Consider the following 18,062-nt stretch of genomic DNA (forward strand, 5'->3'; position numbering starts at 1 on the left):
GTAGAATTAACTTTCAGTAAATTTTAGTTAACTACACTCATTTCATTTAATAAGGCTGACTGTTGGGTTTTACTGTACTTAAATGGATTAAGTTCACAGTACTCATTAGGATTAGTTTTTAAAATTAAATTGTTTGTTGCAATCAGTTTCCTCAAATGGTTTGGGTTACCTTAAAAATTTGGGTTTTACAGTGCAGTAAAACCCAATAAATTAAGAGAACTCATCAACTATACTATACGAGTACTATACAACCCAATAAGTTAAGGCAACTCAGACCATTTGAGGAAACTGATTGCTACAAACCATTGGAGTTAAAAAACTAATCTACATGAGTACTGTGAACTTACTCCATTTAAGTTGAAGTAATGAGGTATTTAATAAAGTCATTACCTTCATCACTGAGTTCAAAACTCTTTTCAAATGAGTAGAATAAACCTTCAGCCAATTTTGAGTTAACTACACTCATTTCATTTGATAAAATTGACTGTTGAGGTTTTACAGTTTACTAACAAAAATAAATAAAAGGACAAAACTAATTATTAACTTAACCTTAACATTAAATTAAAAACTTGTACTTGAAACTGATCTCAATAATAGCAAAATACATTGTTGTAACCTTAAAACGAATATTAAGAAAGACAGAAAGACAACCCTGAAAATGTTGTACATTTTTCTTTTTATTGTTCAATATATTATTTATTCATAAAATATTTGTCAAGCCCATCCTTTAAATAGTCATATCCACTTAAAATATAAATAAAAAATGCACTTGTTGGTTAGTCTGTGCAAGATTATATCGTTGTACAGGTTTGCGTTTGGCTACAGCAAGTGCACTTCAGAACTATTCACAGTTAAAAAACATCTTGTGTTTTTAAAACAGACTTGTGCAAAGCAGTGACCATAGTGACAGCACTGCATCGGTCTGGCATGAAAGCTCAGGGGCAGAATTAACAAGAGGGACCTCAAGAGCTGGATCCGATTCAATGACCTCTCTGTCCTCTACTCGGCCTTGGGTTTGCCAGCCTCTGGGGGCGGCACTGGTTCCGGATCATCCAGCAGAGCCTGCTTTCGCTCTCTCTCCTTTATCAGCTGCACACCACAGTAAGTCACAAACAGCACCGACAGAGTGGACAAGGGGAAGCCTGAGGGAATCACAAGAGTGCTATTATTCTCTGTGTACTCTCCATGGTTTTCCCTATTCCTTAGGTATTTTGCAGTAAACGAACTTTGTTATACATAGATCCTTGTGTATGCAACTTATAGTTGATTTTCATTTACAGTGGAGAACAAAATTAGAGAACAATTGTATAAGTTTCAAGGTCACCTATTTAAAGTTATCCTGTAAAAAAAAAAATGCCAAATTTCATGAGTTACATGTATTCTGAACCAAAAAAATGTAATGATGTATCTGACGTTTGGACAAGATAATGCAAAGAATGAGCCGTTCAAATGTACACCTGGAAATAATTCTAATATTTAAATTCGGGAAACACTGTCTTTGTTCCTAAGTTTGGGAAAGACTGAACTGAAAGACTGAAGTTTGTAAAGAAGACAGACTTGCACATGCACACCGGGACAATTTTCACTCATATTTATAACCGAAGTTTAACACTAAACTTGGGCACCAATGTGAACTTACTTGGGCACCAATGTGAGCGTGTGCACCAATTTGCAAAACACCACATTTAGAAATAAAGGGACAAAATCTGTCACTTGGGCAGTAGCTTTTCAAAAGGGATATTTTTGTTCATGACAAGTCATTAAAGGTAAGTACACTGTAAAACCCAACAGTCAAGTTTGTCAAATAAAATGAGTGTAGTTAACTCAAAATTGACTGAAAGTTACTTCTGCTCATTTAAAAAGAGCTTTGAACTGTGTTGAAGGTGATGGGTTAATGAAATACCTCATATCTTCAACTTAAATGGCGTAAATTCACAGTACTCATATAGATTAGTTCTTTAACTCAAATGGTTTGTTGCAATCAGTTTCCTCAAGCGGTTTGAGTTGCCTTAACTTATTGGGTTTCACAGTACTCAGTTGGTTTGAGTTCTCTTCATTTATTGGGTTTTACTGTGCTCAGATTGCTTCATTTGCTCAAATGGATTAAGTTCACAATACTCATTAGGATTCGTTTTTGAACTTAAATGGTTTGTTGCAATCGGTCTCCTCAAATTGTTTGAGTTACCTTAATTTTTTGGGTTTTACAGTGTATTAATACATAAAAAAGTACAAGTGTGTACCTCACAGTATCTTAATGGTCCAAAGGTGAACCTTAAAAATACAAAAGTGTACCCTAAAACAGGGGTACCAAAACTTTTCAGCCCACGACCCCTAAGATTACAATGCCAGTGACTTTCAACCACCCAATATCCTCTAAGGTGCTTATAAATATATAAACATATATAATAAAAATATATTAAACAATAAGTAGACTTGGGCCTATTGGTATGTGTGCACCAGTGTGGACACATACCAATAGGCCCAAGTCTACTTATTGTTTAATTTTGAAGAACGCCACTCAGAGACCATCCTCGATGTTCAGTTGTGGCCTGTATTTATTTTTAATGTACATGAGTGCCGTAAAGGTGTCCAAAAATTTAACCTGGTGCTATAAATTTAATGTCTGTTTAATATAATGTAATCACCCCAGGGGTCACACAAAAATTGTCGCGAATGAAATTGTTGTGAATTGTCGCCCCTAGCAAGTTGCCTCCCTGGGCGATTGCCCACATTGACCATGCCTAAATCCGTCACTGGCATTACTCTCAAGACTGAATATGAATGCCGAAAAACGAGACGAAAAAACGGTGATCATCAGCATAAGCAGTGTGCGTGAGCCTAAAAGCTGGAGGTGAAGTGTCATGGTTTGAGGCATATTTTCTGCAGCAGGAGTTGGGCCTCTTGTAAAGCTGTGAATGCAGATGTTTATTATAAGCTTCTTTCTCTGTGTTCATCCTCCAATCATCCAGCAATGGAAATAATGAAAAGGCTATTCAAGTGTCCTGACCTACACCTGATTGAACATTTCCAGAAAACCATTGCAGACATTGTTTTGGCTAAGAAACTATAGTCAGTAAACTGTGGAGGAGACTGAAGTAGAGCAGATGAGGTCACCGCAGAGCAGTGTGAGAGATCATTGATGTCTTGTGTAAATCATGATGTAAACTGAGATTTTTTTTGTTTAAATCTTTCTTCATACCATCATTGCTGTTTTCTAATGTTGTTTTTTTAAGTACCATGGGTTTTTTAGACTACATAATTTACTGTTAATCAATAAATTAATTGTAAATTGTTCTGTAATTTTGATCTCCACTGTATATACTGTAGATAATTTTCACATATATAAAACTGCATAATACATGATTCTACCTACTTTTCCTTCAGTTTTCATTATATAATGACCTAAAACAAAACACTTACCTTTAAGAAGTAGTCTCTTAGCAACTAGCTGAGCGAAATCCAGACTGTTCAGCGCCAGGACATTGTACAGAATGATTTGCCAGAAATTAACAGCATTAAACAAGCCCCTGATGCGGCGTGACATCGCCTCAGACATAAGATTATTCTGGAGTAAAAAAATAATATCAACTTCTCATTGTAGGCAAATGCTGTTATTTTCATATCAGTGAAATGCAGGCTATCGGGCATGATTTAACATTCAAAGAGATAGATTTGGTAGTGTAATGATGGAAATCCCAAAGGCTCAAATGATAATGTATTTGTTCAGTGGATGAACTGGGGATCTTACCTCAATGGTGGAGAATGGTGGCAGAGAAAATAATTTTGCAACCCACAGTTCAAAGTTTAGGCCAAAGCAGTTAAAAAAAGACCAGATATAAACTATATCACAGGGTCCGAGCCACAGGGTTGTGACAGCAAAGGTGGAGATAGTTGCGAGAAGCTCCTTGATGATTGAATCGTGGTTTTCTCCAATATAGTCATAGACATATCTTTAACAAAGAACAGAACAGGTGCATGTTATAAAGAATGATCTGACTGATATTATAGCAAGGTGTTTTAAAAATTTCATTGTATTAAAATGATGTATGTGATGATATGTGACCCTTGACTATAAAACATTATGTCTTATGTTGCGCAATGTCATTTTTGGCAATCATTGATAGTCAAAATGATTGATTTTTGATCATGCTTCATGAAGATGTTTTGTAAATTTCCTACAATAACTATATCACAACTTGATATCTTAAATAGTAATAAGCATGGCAAATAACTTCATTTGGAGAACCAACATAAGAAACAGTGATAGCCAGCACCCTTTTAAATCCCATCTTAAAGAGCCCATATTATGGGGTTTTGAAAATGCCCTTCCATGTAGTGTGTAACACAGCTCTAAGTGAAGTGAAATATCCAGCTAAGGCTTAAATCTGTAAGTGTACAGTGTTTAAAACTATTGATTCATCTATAAAAGAGTCGACTCACAGTGCTTCAAACGAGTCGCCTTGATAACGAGTCATTAGGTGTTTCGCGATGACGCAGCCACGAAACACAAGCCTCGCCAGTAGTTATGCGCGCAAACCAGGGAGATTTGAAACCTGCGGCCCCGCCCACTAACACAGAAAAAACACTAGACACACACACACAGACGCGTGCCGCTTTGTTTACGGATTTAACGTTAAAGGCTTTTGTGAGCTCGCGTTCCACTGCCGTTTGTCGTTGCTATGGCGATCGATCGTAAGCTAGGAGACAGGAGACTCGTGTCACTTTCCCTAGTTCTTCTGAGGAGCGTTGTGTGTGTGTGTGTGTGTGTGTGTGTGTGTGTGTGAGAGAGAGAGAGAGAGAGAGAGAGAGAGAGACTCGCGTCGCTTTCCCTAGTTCTTCAGAGGAGCGTTGTGTGTGTGTGTGAGAGAGAGAGAGAGAGACTCGCGTCGCTTTCCCTAGTTTTTCTGAGGAGCGTTGTGTGTGTGTGTGTGTGTGTGTGAGAGAAAGAGAGAGAGAGAGAGAGAGAGAGACTCGAGTTGCTTTCCCTAGTTCTTCTGAGGAGCGTTGTGTGTGTGTGTGAGAAAGAGAGAGAGGGAGAGGGAGAGAGAGAGACTTGCGTCGATCTCCCCAGTTCTTCTGAGGAGGGTTGTGTGTGTGTGTGAAAAAAAGCCTTACACTATGAAGCGCGTGTGCACTGTCACTACTTTTATATAGTTGATTACCAGCTGGGCATTTCACTCTGTCTCGTGCTGAAGCCTGTCACTGTCGACCAATCGCAGCAGGCTGTCATCGGTCCAATCAGCGCAGATTAGCTTCGCGCTGAGGAGGGGGTTGGGAACAAATGAATCGCTGAACGATTCATATGGGAGTCGCTGGGATAATTAGGTAAAAATAAATGCAGGTTATAAGACCATCAAAGTGTTTTATGACCTTGCATGCATATTAGACTGTTGTTGGAGACCCTTACAACCTAAATATGACCCTATTTCATGTATAATATGGGCTCTTTAAGACTCGTCTTTTTACCCAAGATTTTTATGATCTTATTATTTGCGCTTTTGTATTTATGATGCTTGAATTCAGACGTGTTTCTATTATTTTTTATTATTTGCAAAGATTTTAGGTGTTGTTTATTAATCGTTAGTTTTTAACATGCATATTGTAAGGCAACATCCGCACAGAAATGCCAACTGACCCAGCTGGGGCTTGAACCAGCGACCTATCTGCTATGAGACAATCGTGCTACCCACATCGCCACAGTGACGCCCAAGGTGCCATCAAGTAAAATGAATTATTTATTAATATTATTAACTTTATTATTAACTTTTACGTATTAAGATTTTTTTTACTCTCAGATTCCAGATTTTCAAATTGTTTTATCTCGGCCAGGTACTGTCCTGTTCTACACTGAAAAAAAATTCTGTTATTTTACGTTTTTTTCCGGCAGCTGGGGTGTTAAAAAAAAAAGTAAAATAATGGCTGTTAAAATACAGACATTTACCGTATAATAACAGATGTTGAAATACAGAAATTTACCACAAATAACAGACGTTGAATTACAGAAATTTACCGTAAAATAACGGGCATTAAATGACAGAAATTTACCGTAAAATAACGGGCATTAAATGACAGAAATTTACAGTAAAATAACAGATGTTAAAGTACAGAAATTTACCATAAAACAACGGGCATTAAACTACAGAAATTTACCGTAAAATAACGGGCATTAAATGACAGAAATTTACAGTAAAATAACAGATGTTAAAGTACAGAAATTTACCATAAAATAACGGGCATTAAACTACAGAAATTTACCGTAAAATAACGGGCATTAAACTACAGAAATTTACCGTAAAATAACGGGCATTAAATTACAGAAATTTACAGTAAAATAACAGATGTTAAAGTACAGAAATTTACTGTAAAATAATGGATGATAAATGACAAAAATTTACTGTAAAATAACGGACATTGAATTACAAAAGTTTATTGTAAAATAACGGCCTTTAAATTACAGAAATTTTACAGTAAAATAACAGACGTTAAATTACAGAAATTTACCATAAAATAACGGACAATAAATTACAGAAATTTACTGTAAAATAACGGACGATAAATTCCAAAAATTTACTGTAAAAGTAACTGTAAAAAATTTACTGTAAAATAATGTAAAATAATAGCCGTTAAATTGAAAAAAATTACCAGTAATTAAAATTTAAGAGAATTTCCATAATTTTATCTGTTATTTTATGTTAAATTTCTGTAATTTAACGGCCATTATTTTATGGGCTACCCCAGCTGCTGAAAAAAGTAAAATAACAGATTTTTTTTACAGTATACAAACCATACATTAATGGAAAGCTTTTTTATTCAGCTTTCAGGTAATGTGTACACCTAATTGCTATTTATTAATTACAGTAATGACTGGTTTTGTGGTCCAGGGTCACAGATGTGAGTAATTATTTTCTCACTTGCAAAGCCAGTCATTGATTCCTCTGTCAAAGTGTCTGAAAAAGACAACATCAGAAGAAACTGTTAACATGATTCTGATTTGACATACATAAACTGCAAACTATGGCTCTTATACAACAATACTCACGTTTCGGCAAAGACATAGAGCATTGTGATGCATTTGGGAGGCTGAGGAGGGTCAAGATGGTCCAGTCTGGACACAGTGTTAATAACACCAAACATGACAGCTGCCTTCACCCAGTCATACACCAGATTAGAGTACGCCAAACCAGCTGAAAAGCAGATTAATAACATTAGTGAATAAAATAAAGAGAAAACCACTTGAAATGTCTTTCTAGCAATTTTCAAAAATTAAACAATTGTGTCAAACTGACCCAGAGACCAGTCAGACAATTGCTTTAAAAGCTTCAGATCACCAGGGATGGTCAAAATGTACAAGAAATGGAAGAAGACATCCACCACCAAAATAGCCCCAAGGTGCACCAAAGCCTGAATGGTGATGTTCCACATTTCTCTTTCTTTACGTGTCAAGTTAGGGTTGTTAGCCTGAGAAAATCAGATTATGACAATGCACATTTAACCAGAGTCACACTATCAACACTATTGCTGTTATGTATTCTTTTTTTATTGTAAGTTTTTATACTGAATCTAATGTTAGAAGGGTGTCCTATTGGTCCAGTACAGGACTCACCTGCTCATGGAATCGATCGAAGGTCATGACAGGTCCGAAGAAGAAGAAGGGGAGGTAGAAGTTGTACTTGATCAGATCCATGAAACTGTAATTCCCATCTTTCTTCTCACAGTTCTCTAAGGCAAAGCTCATACAGCGCATGATGGAGAAACCACAGCCTCCGTAGAACAAGATGTCTTGCAGATCAAAAGAGCCTGTCACAAAACCTTCCTGTAACACAGGCAAATGAAGAGAATGATAAAACTGAACGCATCTTTACATGCGCGTAGAAGATAAACAGATTCAGCTTTCATTTTAGTTATTATAAAAATTATACATTATATAAACAGTTGGGCAACATGGTGGCGCAGTGGGTAGTGCTGTTGCCTCACAGCAAGAAGGTCGCTGGTTCGAGTGCCGGCTGGGTCAGTTGACATTTCTGTGTGAAGTTTGTATGTTCTCCACATGTTCGCGTGGGTTTCCTCCGGGTGTTCGGGTTTCCGCCACAAGTCCAAAGACATGTGGTATAGGTTTACTTTCATTTACTTTGTGGCTTAGTTGGTGGTTCGTTACGCTGTAGCGACCCCTGATTAATAAAGGGACTAAGCCGAAAAGAAAATGAATGAATGAATAAAAACTGTTTTTAAAGTGTAATAACAACACAAAGATGAAAAGTTTTTTCAGGTATACAAGTTTAAAGTACTATCATCTTTACAAAAGAAACCTAAAATGTGATTCAGTGTAACTATAGTTTATATACTACAAAATATTTAGAAAAAGCATCATTTGATGACATATTAAAAGGCCATGGTCCACAAAACCAGTCTTGTGTTAAAAGCCAAAAACACATGGCTCAAGACTATCGATTTTTCTTTTATGCCAAAAATCATTCAAACATTAAGTAAAGATCATGTTCAGTGAATAAATTTTGTAAATCTTCCACTGTAATATCAAATGCAGCAAAATAAAAATGTAATTTTTGATTAGTAACATAGTTTTGACAGCTTTTAATGCAATTTGCTCTTCTTTTTTTTTACCTCTCAGATTACAGATGTTCAATAATAGTTGTCAAATGTTGTCCTAGCATAACAAACCATATATCAATGGAAAGCTTAATTATTCAGCCTTTTAGATCATATAACTGGTTTTGTGGTCCAGGGTCACATTTTTCAATCTTCCATTAAAACATTATTGATTTATCACCAAAACCTTTTTAATCGTTCAAAATTTAGCATTTATCGTATTCTTATCGTATTCTTCAGTAGAATAAACTGTTTCAGTTTTAATATCTGTAATGCTGAATGGAAATGCAACATTATTCATTCATTTTTCTTCGGCTTAGTCCCTTATTTATCAGGGGTCGCCACAGCAGATTGAACCCCCAACTATTCCAACATATGTTTTACGCGGCGGATGCCTTTCCAGGCAGATGCGCAACCCAGTACTGGGAAACACCCATACACTCTCGCATTCACACACACATTCATACATTACAGCCAATTTTGTTTACCCATATCACATGCATCACATGTCTTTGTGAAACTGGAGCCAGGGGCGGGTTTATTGATTTGGGGGCCCTGAGCAGTTCCAGCCATGGGGCCCAACAGTCCTTAAATGCACCGTTTGTAGCTTTTTAATTTTTTTTTATTTTGCAGTTGTTTTTCCGTATATCACTGAAATTTGTCACTGAACTAAAAAATCACTGAACTAAATATTGAATATCACTGAACTAAAAAAATGAATAAATGGAAAATAATAAATTGTTTTTATGACTAAACCTTTACCTGACTTGACTGCTGGACTGCTGTATGATTTGGACAAATTTGCATAGATGTTATAATTACATTAAAGCTTTATTTCATAGACTCTCACCATAAAAGATATGATAGATAACGATGTTATGTGTATAATTTATACTTCTAGGTATTTATTAAGGGGGGGGGGGGGACCCACATGAACATGGGGAGAACATGCAAACTCCACAGAGAAATGCCAACTGACCCAGTCGAGACTCGAACAACCGACCTTCTTGCTGTGAGGTGACAGTGCTAACCACTGAGCCACCGTGCCGCACTATGGAACATTATTTCATCCATATTCTTCACTAAGCTTATTTGAAATGTGATTTGCATTTAATGTGCTTTCATTTTAATGACTGTAATGCTGAATTGAAATAAACAGTATTTCATCAATATTTTGACACATTATTTTTCACAAAGGTTATCTGAAATGTGATAATGTGCTTTCTTTGTAAACTTATGTACATTTTACCAGACCCACATGCTTTCACAGCTTTAATCACTGATATTTACAGTCTTTCTCACCTGCCAGCCACTGAAGGGCTCCATTTTGAATGTTGCCAAGCTGGTAAGACCAGCCACAAAGCAGAGCCACTTCTTCTTGACGAGGGCAACGCTGTAGAGGACGATGCAGTGAGACAGGATGAGAGAGATGTATGTCCATCCCATAGTAATCAGGACAGCTAGAGCTCCATACATCATATAGATCAAAGATCTGTTCTGTGAGGTAGGAAAGCAAGTTGTTGTGAAAAAGCACATTTATTCAATCCAGCTGTCACAGGCAACAATACTGTCTGGGTTTTAAACAGATAAACATTAGAAATGACACTATAGTGCAGTATCAGCTAGAGTTGTAGCAGCACTAGTATTAGTATTGTAATCCATCAAAGAAAACACACAGGGTTACCTTAAATCCAACTATTCCAGTCTTCTTTGACAGCATGCAAAAACCCAAACGCATGAAACATTCACATTAGTATACATCATTGGTATACATGCATTGCTTATATCAAAATGTGTTTATTTTTTGACTATGGGTTAAAAGCTGGCACATCAAATCATTCAACATTCTCAAAACTGCCACGAATATTATGACTCTTAAATACTAAATGACCTGATCATCGTGCATCAGCTGAATAATCATACAATACCTTTGGAGACAGCATTGAGCAGATCTTAGCAAAGATCACGTGACCGGAGAGGGCAAACAGGATATGGTTGCGGAAAGTGGTAAACCACATAACCCATTCAAAATCTGACACATCCTGAAGAGATGGAAGATATCAGTCACAAAAAGATGAAATAGGCTTTATTTAACATACATATATCACACATATTATTGCACATAATTGAACTTCATTCTCACAATCCATTCAAAATACGATGATTGTTGCTTTCTGGGTCCATTTAAGGACCTTTTTTAATATAAAAAATGGTAACACTTTAATTTAATGTGTCTTTATTTCACATGGCCCATAAACTTACTATAATAATTACAATTAATTATACATTATCACATGCTACTAAACCTAACTCACATTTAACCCTCACTAGTAGTAACATTATTAGTAACTTATTAATGAATATTGTTAAATATATATATATTTTTAATAAAACCATATTGTATCTGATCAGCAGCTTCTCATTAACGAGTAAATGGGCAAAAAAATGTCAAGGTTTGGCTGTTATCTTGTTATTAACCCCGTTAGATTACAAAAGCATGTAAACATTTGAATTGATGGAGTTTAATTAAATGTATTTCACTTAATAACTTATTACTGTTCTGTATTACACACTTGAATTGTTAATTAAAGTCTGCGTGAACCAGAAAAAATAAATAAATGACTTATTACTGTTCAATAAAGTCCAAATGTATGAATGCTACGTATTTATCACTGGCATCAAAACAGTATTTTAACATCAAGAAAATAATACAAATACTGTGTTGACAATTTTTCAAACAAAGTCAATTAATTTTACTTGCATAACTTTGAGTTTCTGATGAATGAGTTATAAATGTTTCATGTTAAATTGTTTGACAAAATGTTTATTAATGAAATTCATTTTCAAAAACGTGTTGGATGTGGTGAATAGACTAAATGTACACTTGCGGTCAAGAGTTTGGGGTCCGTTTTTTTCATGGTTTTTTTTAGAGAAAATTATTCTGTTCATCAAGGCGGCACTTATTAAATTTAAAGAAATTGTTAAATATTTATTACAATTTTAAATAACTGATTTCTTATTGTATGTAGTTTCAAATGAAATTATTACTCCAGTCATTATTGCTTTTATTGCTGAAATTAAGCTGAAATTTCATCTTTAAAATCACTGAAATAAATAATTAATTGAAATGATAAACTACTTTTGACCAGTTATTTTATAGTGCAGTAACATTTCACAGTTTTACAATTTGTGCTGTATTTTTGCTGAAATAAATGCTGCTTTGGTGAGCAGGAGAAGCTTATTTTAAAACATTTAAAAATCCTACTGACCCCAAACTTTTGACCGGTAGTGTAATTAACACACTAATATAACTTACTAGATCTTTTTAGCCTAAATCAATACATAACCCAAATAATCAAAAATATAAATTTTTGCAGTTTATTTTTACATCAGTTCAACAGCTCAATTTTTATGTCTTAATTATAAAAATCTGGAACAAAACTTGTGTTTGGTTATTCTTTAAACACATTCTAAACACATTTCAAAGCATTCTGTGGGAGCCTTGTCATCAACAGAATGGTGGTTTAGGTGGAATGGTGGAATAATGTTATACGTGCCATTCTTCTGCCAAAGTAGTGCCATCCTGGTTTGACATTCTCCCTAAATGCCCTCCTGTTTACATTTTCTGGAAATAAAAGGAAAAAGCCACAGTGTAAAAAAAATGAACATTTCAACAGTCAACAAAATTACATTAATAACTGTATATGAAAGCAAACTCTGTAGACAGCTAAGTATTATATTCATTTATTCATTTTCTTTTTAGCTCAGTCCCTTTATTAATCAGGGGTTGCCATAGCGGAATGAACCGCCAACTTATTCAGCACGTTTTTAAACAGCCTTCCAGCTGCAGCCCATCTCTGGAAACAATCTTTACACACTCACTCACACTCATATACTATGGATAATTTAGCCTACCCAGTTCATCTGTACCGCATGTCTTTGGACTGTGGGGGAAACCAGAACACCCGGAGGAAACCCACGCGAATGCAGGGAGAACATGCAAACTCCACACAGAAACGCCAACTGACCCAGATGAGGCTCAGCGACCTTCTTGCTGTGAGGCAACAGCACTGCGTCGCCCGTAAGCATATTATATTATATTATATTATATTATATTATATTATATTATATTATATTATATTATATTATATTATATTATATTATATTATATTATATTATATTATATTATATTATATTATATTATATTATAGAAAAAAAATTGACATTAGATTCACATGATTCACCAGCACACAGAGTGAGCGCCAGAGGAGAATTTAATAGCATTACATAAGGTAAATTTTGCCAGCCTGTGTATTCAGAGGCTTCTATGTGATAATCCAGACTCTCAAATATATTTTGAGATTATAAAATGGTCCTGTAAAATCTGACAAGATAATACAAATTGTATAACATATCTTATATATAGGCTTCGGTGTAGTTTAGGGTTATCAATGTGTGACTGTAACATTTAGACCCCAGGCTAAGCTGATGTTTCTGTTTATGCACTGAAAAGTAGACATAATCAATGTAATCTTTAAAAAGGCTGTGGCAGGACTGGTTTGATCCAGTAATCCAGCATGGAGTTCAATAAACAAATCTTTGGTGCTCTGATTCATAACAAGCAAGTTCAAACACACCTTTATTCATTGTTTTCTAGGTCATACATAATGGACGTGAACATTATCGTAAGGAAAAAGCAAGAGATAAAAATAAAGTGTACCACTGGAGGCCTCGATGATCCAGCTGGCTGCCCATAAGAGTGCAAGACCGAGGACAGCAGTGTAGATGTAAAGTTCAATCCTGGGAAGGGCCGCCTTGATCCCCATGGTTAACCTTAAGAGAAGTCATTAATATCTATTTACACTCATAATCAAATTATCCAAAGATCACTGAAGGAAATAAACAAGGTAAATACAATAAAAACTTACTGATTCTAGCTAAATTCACACAAAAAATGTAACATAGTCATGCTTAGATGTTGTGTTTATGACTTTCTTTCCTAACACAAATGATAATTTGAAGAAAGTTTGTAACTGGTAGAAAATACTGCGAATTTATACCAGTTTCCAGAAAAAAAAGAAGCTTGAGCATGTTTGCAACAAGTGGTGGTTGTTGATGATGATAATGATTATGAAGTTTTTTTCATTCTTTGGTAAATAGTTTTTTATTGTTTGTCTGTTTGTCGTGAAATATTATATTAACCGATTATTTCTGTAATGGCAGTTACAAGTCAAACGTCACTGACTCCCCAGTTCATCCACTGATCCGTTTCTTCTTTCAGACACTTTACAACCAGGTCAAATAACACTACATTAATAGTTTTTGGATTCTAATAATGTATATTTAAGTTATGTGCGAATTTTTAGCTCTAAAAGAAAATAATGAACATCATTAACTGCCAAAGCAACAACTTACAAAAGTATACACTCAAAACAAGACTTTTGCTGCTTATTCAAACTACTACTTATTATTAAAATGAATGGGGTATATGCACACAGAATTAAAATTTCAGTCAGCTAGCCCCAGGGCTTTTCCAGTTAATTGTCATCTCATACAAAAATTACTGCGTTTAAGATCTGATTTTTTTTTTTTTTTAAACAGCGATCTTCACTTTCTGGCTGAGATACAATATAAAGTGGATATCAGACCAAACAAGAAGCACTGCATCAAGTTATTATTTTCCACACTGAGATACAATATAAAGTGGATATCAGACCAAACAAGAAGCACTGCATCAAGTTATTATTTTCCACACGTGGAAATTAATTTTACCCCAGTATTTTCAACAGAGTTTCTGTGCTGAACTGCAGCTAATGACGGCACTTGTGTTTAAAACTGTTTTTCGTCTCACTTTACGGTGCCACAACCAAATGTATGCTTAGGTCTATTTAACTAATTATACTTAAATTATATCACAACATCGATGCTGTAAAAGGAACCTTATGAAATTGTAAATAGTCACATAAACCTTGCACCGGAAGTTCATCATTGATTGAAAAACACTAGCTGTCTATTGAAACAACACAGGTGTGTTATGGGACAACTTAGTTGTTTTATGTTCAATCTACTTAAATTTGTAACTTCAATTTGTTAACTTGTTTACTTAAAACTTGTACATTTGTTAACTTTATCAATTTGTGTCAGTATAACTTGAAGGCATTGTGTGAAACCCAGATTTTTTTTACAGTGTATGGGCTGAGGGGAATTTGCTTCCAATAATATCAGGTGTCAAACATCTGTCCAATCACAGAAGACTTCTTAGTGGTGTATATTAATATTAATAAACCCACAAATGAGCACTTTAGGGGTAAAACCATTATGAATATATATATTTAATATAGAAATTCAAAAAATAAATAATATGTTTTTAACTAATTTGTGTTTTTAAAACTATTCATAATCACCAAGTGACTTTGTCAAATGACCTGACATGTTTCTTGACACACATATAACAAGACGTTTTACCAGCAGAACTAGTTTGTAAAATCCAATTTATAAAGGAGCAGTGGGTCTATATTTACATTCAACATTAGTGTAGCCTATAATGGTACAACAAAAGATTTGACAATTTTATCTCATATATGAGCCTTTAAACATTGTCAATATATCACTTATTTGCGACCTTTCCAGGACTAGCAGGTCCATTCGATATTGAACCAGCAACAAATTATCTATAGCATTTGTTACTGTATCAACAGTGTGTCAAGTTTTAAAATCACCATAAAAGCTGTCTTTTTTCATCAGCGAAGACACTCACTAATTATAGGCGCTAATTGTCAAGTTCACATTCAAAGATCATCAAGAGTCTACTTTTTACAGGAAGACGCATGTTATTTTGCGCACTTCACTAACCCCAACACGATGCTAAGCAATCAATATACAATCACAACAGGGATTGGCTATAAAACAAAATTATTACATCCAGTCTAATTCTCAGAACTCAAGACTGTAAAAGCCAGTGACTTAAATGGGAGTGCCTGTCTTCACAGCTCCGCAGAAACAGCACAGTCAGCTGCGCCGTACAACCTCTTCCTATTTTAGCCCGAGCAGTTGCTCATGTACAGTGCGGCAGCTGCAGCGCAATGCGATCTCCCACACATCAGGAGATCCTTCAGGAGTCTGCAAAACCGGCCACTCAACTCCCGAAGGAGCCCTCTTGACTGTCAGTTTATTTCTTAAGTACATTTAATTAACTAACAACCCCCTGCTTCATTACAATCACATTTGTATTAGTACAAATAAATCATAAACAAGCTAAATCAAAGCCCTTGTGAATGTAAATGATGCTGCATAGTTCTAAACGCCCACCCATACATGGGACTGTTTACAACACCGCGTAGCCTACAGTAAGTACAGTAATTCAAAAGGAAGTGCACTTGCTCAGTACTAACCTTGTATCTGCCTTTCACAGCCGCTCAGATGTTTGAAGGCAGATGTCAGCCCCCGCAAAATTTGAAAAAAAAAGAAAGAAAAAGGGGGGTGAGTATGGGCTGCTCCCTAATACATCCGTCCCGGTGTGCCAGTGCCGATGGTGCACTGTGAGAGGCAGCAGAAGCTGGTGTGGATGTTGCGGGAGGGGGTGGACGGAGTGTATTTATAATCAGGACGGGAACCGCAGAGGGGAGGCACCAGAACTGTCCGTCAAGGAGGCGCACATATTCAAGGAGCACCGCTAAATTGTACAGGTGCGCGATGGCCGAATGGATGAGGAGGACTTGTGTTTGTTGTTGTCCATGGTGGAGCCATCTGGTTTCTTCAGCAACAACTTCAGAAATCTTTTAGAGATTAGAACTTGTACACTGTACAAAAAAAATAATTTTACAGAAAATATCTCTAATTTTTTTACAGAAAATTTTTGTCATTTCAAATTATATTCAAAACTCAGTAAAATGACAAACAATCTCTTTAATTTAACAGTTTGACTTTGAAATTTTAGTTTTCTACACAGGGAAATTACTGGAATAATTATACAGTATTTTTTTCTGTTATTTTAAATTATATTCAAAACCTCGTAAAAATTACAAACAATCTGTAGATTAACTGCTTGACTGTTATTTTATATATTATATAATTAATGACAAATTACAGCAATTTGTCTGTTTTATACAATAAAATTGCCGTATTATTTACAGTTTTTTTCCTGTTTTTTAAGTGCATTTAAAATCATGTAAAATTAAAGTAATAAATTGTAATTACCTGTGCATCTCGCTATATTAAGGTTTATGACAATGCTGAAAAATTTATTCTTGTCATTTTAAAGTAAACCCTTATTAGTTTTACTTTTAAATGTATTTTTTTTTATATTTAAACTCTTAATTTATTTAACTTTTTTGTATTTTTACATTTAAACACTAAAAAAATAAAACGTAAAAAAAAGGTCAAATGACTGGCAGCTACGGCTGCCAAACAAAAACCATAACATTTCAGTAAAATGTCTTTGTTGAAAGTCCAAAGACATGCCGTACAGGTTTTACAATTGGGTAAGCTAAATTGTCCGTAGTTGATGTGTGTGAATGAGTATGAATGTTTCCCAGTGATGGGTTGCAGCTGGAGGGGCATCTGCTGCGTAAAACATATGCTGGATAAGTTGGCGGTTCATTCCGCTGTGGTGACGACAGATTAATAAAGGGACTAAACCGAAAAGAAAATGAATAAATGAATGTTTATTATGTTCTAAAATATTATAAATATTTCCTAAAATAAAAAATATTGTGTTCAAAGGGGAAAATAATTCCCTTATGTTACCCAGACATTTTAAAAGAACATATTTTAGAGCAGTAATCACAATGAAACCGCAATATTTTTATCCAAGGTTATCATACTCTCAGAAACTTATACCCATGCCCATGCATAAGCTCTACTAATAAATAAAAGAGTGAGTTATTGAGTACAGATTTGTATTATTAATTTTTATTTGCTTTAAAATGTTTCACTGACAAAATGGATAAATCTGTGGTTTTATGCATTGTGACAAATGTAAAATGGCAATTTTTACTATCTTGGGCTGCAATTTATACATCATTAAATTATTCTTGTTGTTGATATGCTTCAGGAAAAAGATAGTTACATGAACGATTTTTGATGTCTTGGTGGTTGTCTTCTGTAAATCACAGTAAAAATGAATAATGACCATTAGTATTTGTGCAGATAAAAAAATAAATAAACGCATAATGTAAAAAAAATTTAAAGCTACTTGTTCGACATTTGAGAAACCCTTTTATTTTCAGCCATACTGTAAATGTTACAGTTCGCACAAGAGCACTTTAGATTAACTAGACCTGTATAAAAACTGAATACATGAATTATTTGTATATCAAAAAGCTTGATGCACAAATAATATAATGTTTTATATGCTTGTAAGACTCATAGAGTTTAGTTTTGGGTCTTTTTTAATTTACCCACATGGTACAACATTACATGTATTTACTTATTATTTATTTAATTTTGTTTCTATAATA

The 18,062-nt window shown here is 34.9% G+C and overlaps 1 protein-coding gene across 1 annotated transcript; it reads right to left on the reverse strand.

The window, feature by feature from the left end:
• Nucleotides 1–659: 659 nt before the first annotated feature.
• hhatla (hedgehog acyltransferase like, a) lies at nucleotides 660–16,176 on the reverse strand. Its single transcript, XM_056474608.1, has 12 exons — nucleotides 15,996–16,176; nucleotides 13,325–13,437; nucleotides 12,162–12,229; nucleotides 10,533–10,646; nucleotides 9,907–10,101; nucleotides 7,604–7,813; nucleotides 7,287–7,458; nucleotides 7,040–7,184; nucleotides 6,912–6,947; nucleotides 3,749–3,950; nucleotides 3,421–3,565; nucleotides 660–1,142 (listed from the first exon to the last, which is right to left on the reverse strand). The coding sequence occupies exons 2-12, from the start codon at nucleotides 13,428–13,430 to the stop codon at nucleotides 1,000–1,002; spliced, it is 1,536 nt and encodes a 511-aa protein (XP_056330583.1). The 5' UTR covers nucleotides 13,431–13,437; nucleotides 15,996–16,176; the 3' UTR covers nucleotides 660–999.
• Between the last annotated feature and the right edge of the window lie 1,886 nt (nucleotides 16,177–18,062).

The sequence above is a fragment of the Danio aesculapii genome, chromosome 2, assembly GCF_903798145.1.
Source record: "Danio aesculapii chromosome 2, fDanAes4.1, whole genome shotgun sequence".
In the NCBI taxonomy this organism is placed as follows: Eukaryota; Metazoa; Chordata; class Actinopteri; order Cypriniformes; family Danionidae; genus Danio; species Danio aesculapii.

Excerpts from the sequence above, each read along its gene's own strand:
- hhatla (XM_056474608.1), bottom strand. The coding sequence starts at position 13,430 with ATGGGGATCAAGGCGGCCCTTCCCAGGATTGAACTTTACATCTACACT. Across the intron at positions 10,102-10,532 it reads GCTCAATGCTGTCTCCAAAG|AACAGATCTTTGATCTATAT; the intron begins GTATTGTATGAT and ends CCTACCTCACAG. Across the intron at positions 7,814-9,906 it reads AGCCCTTCAGTGGCTGGCAG|GAAGGTTTTGTGACAGGCTC; the intron begins GTGAGAAAGACT and ends CCTGTGTTACAG.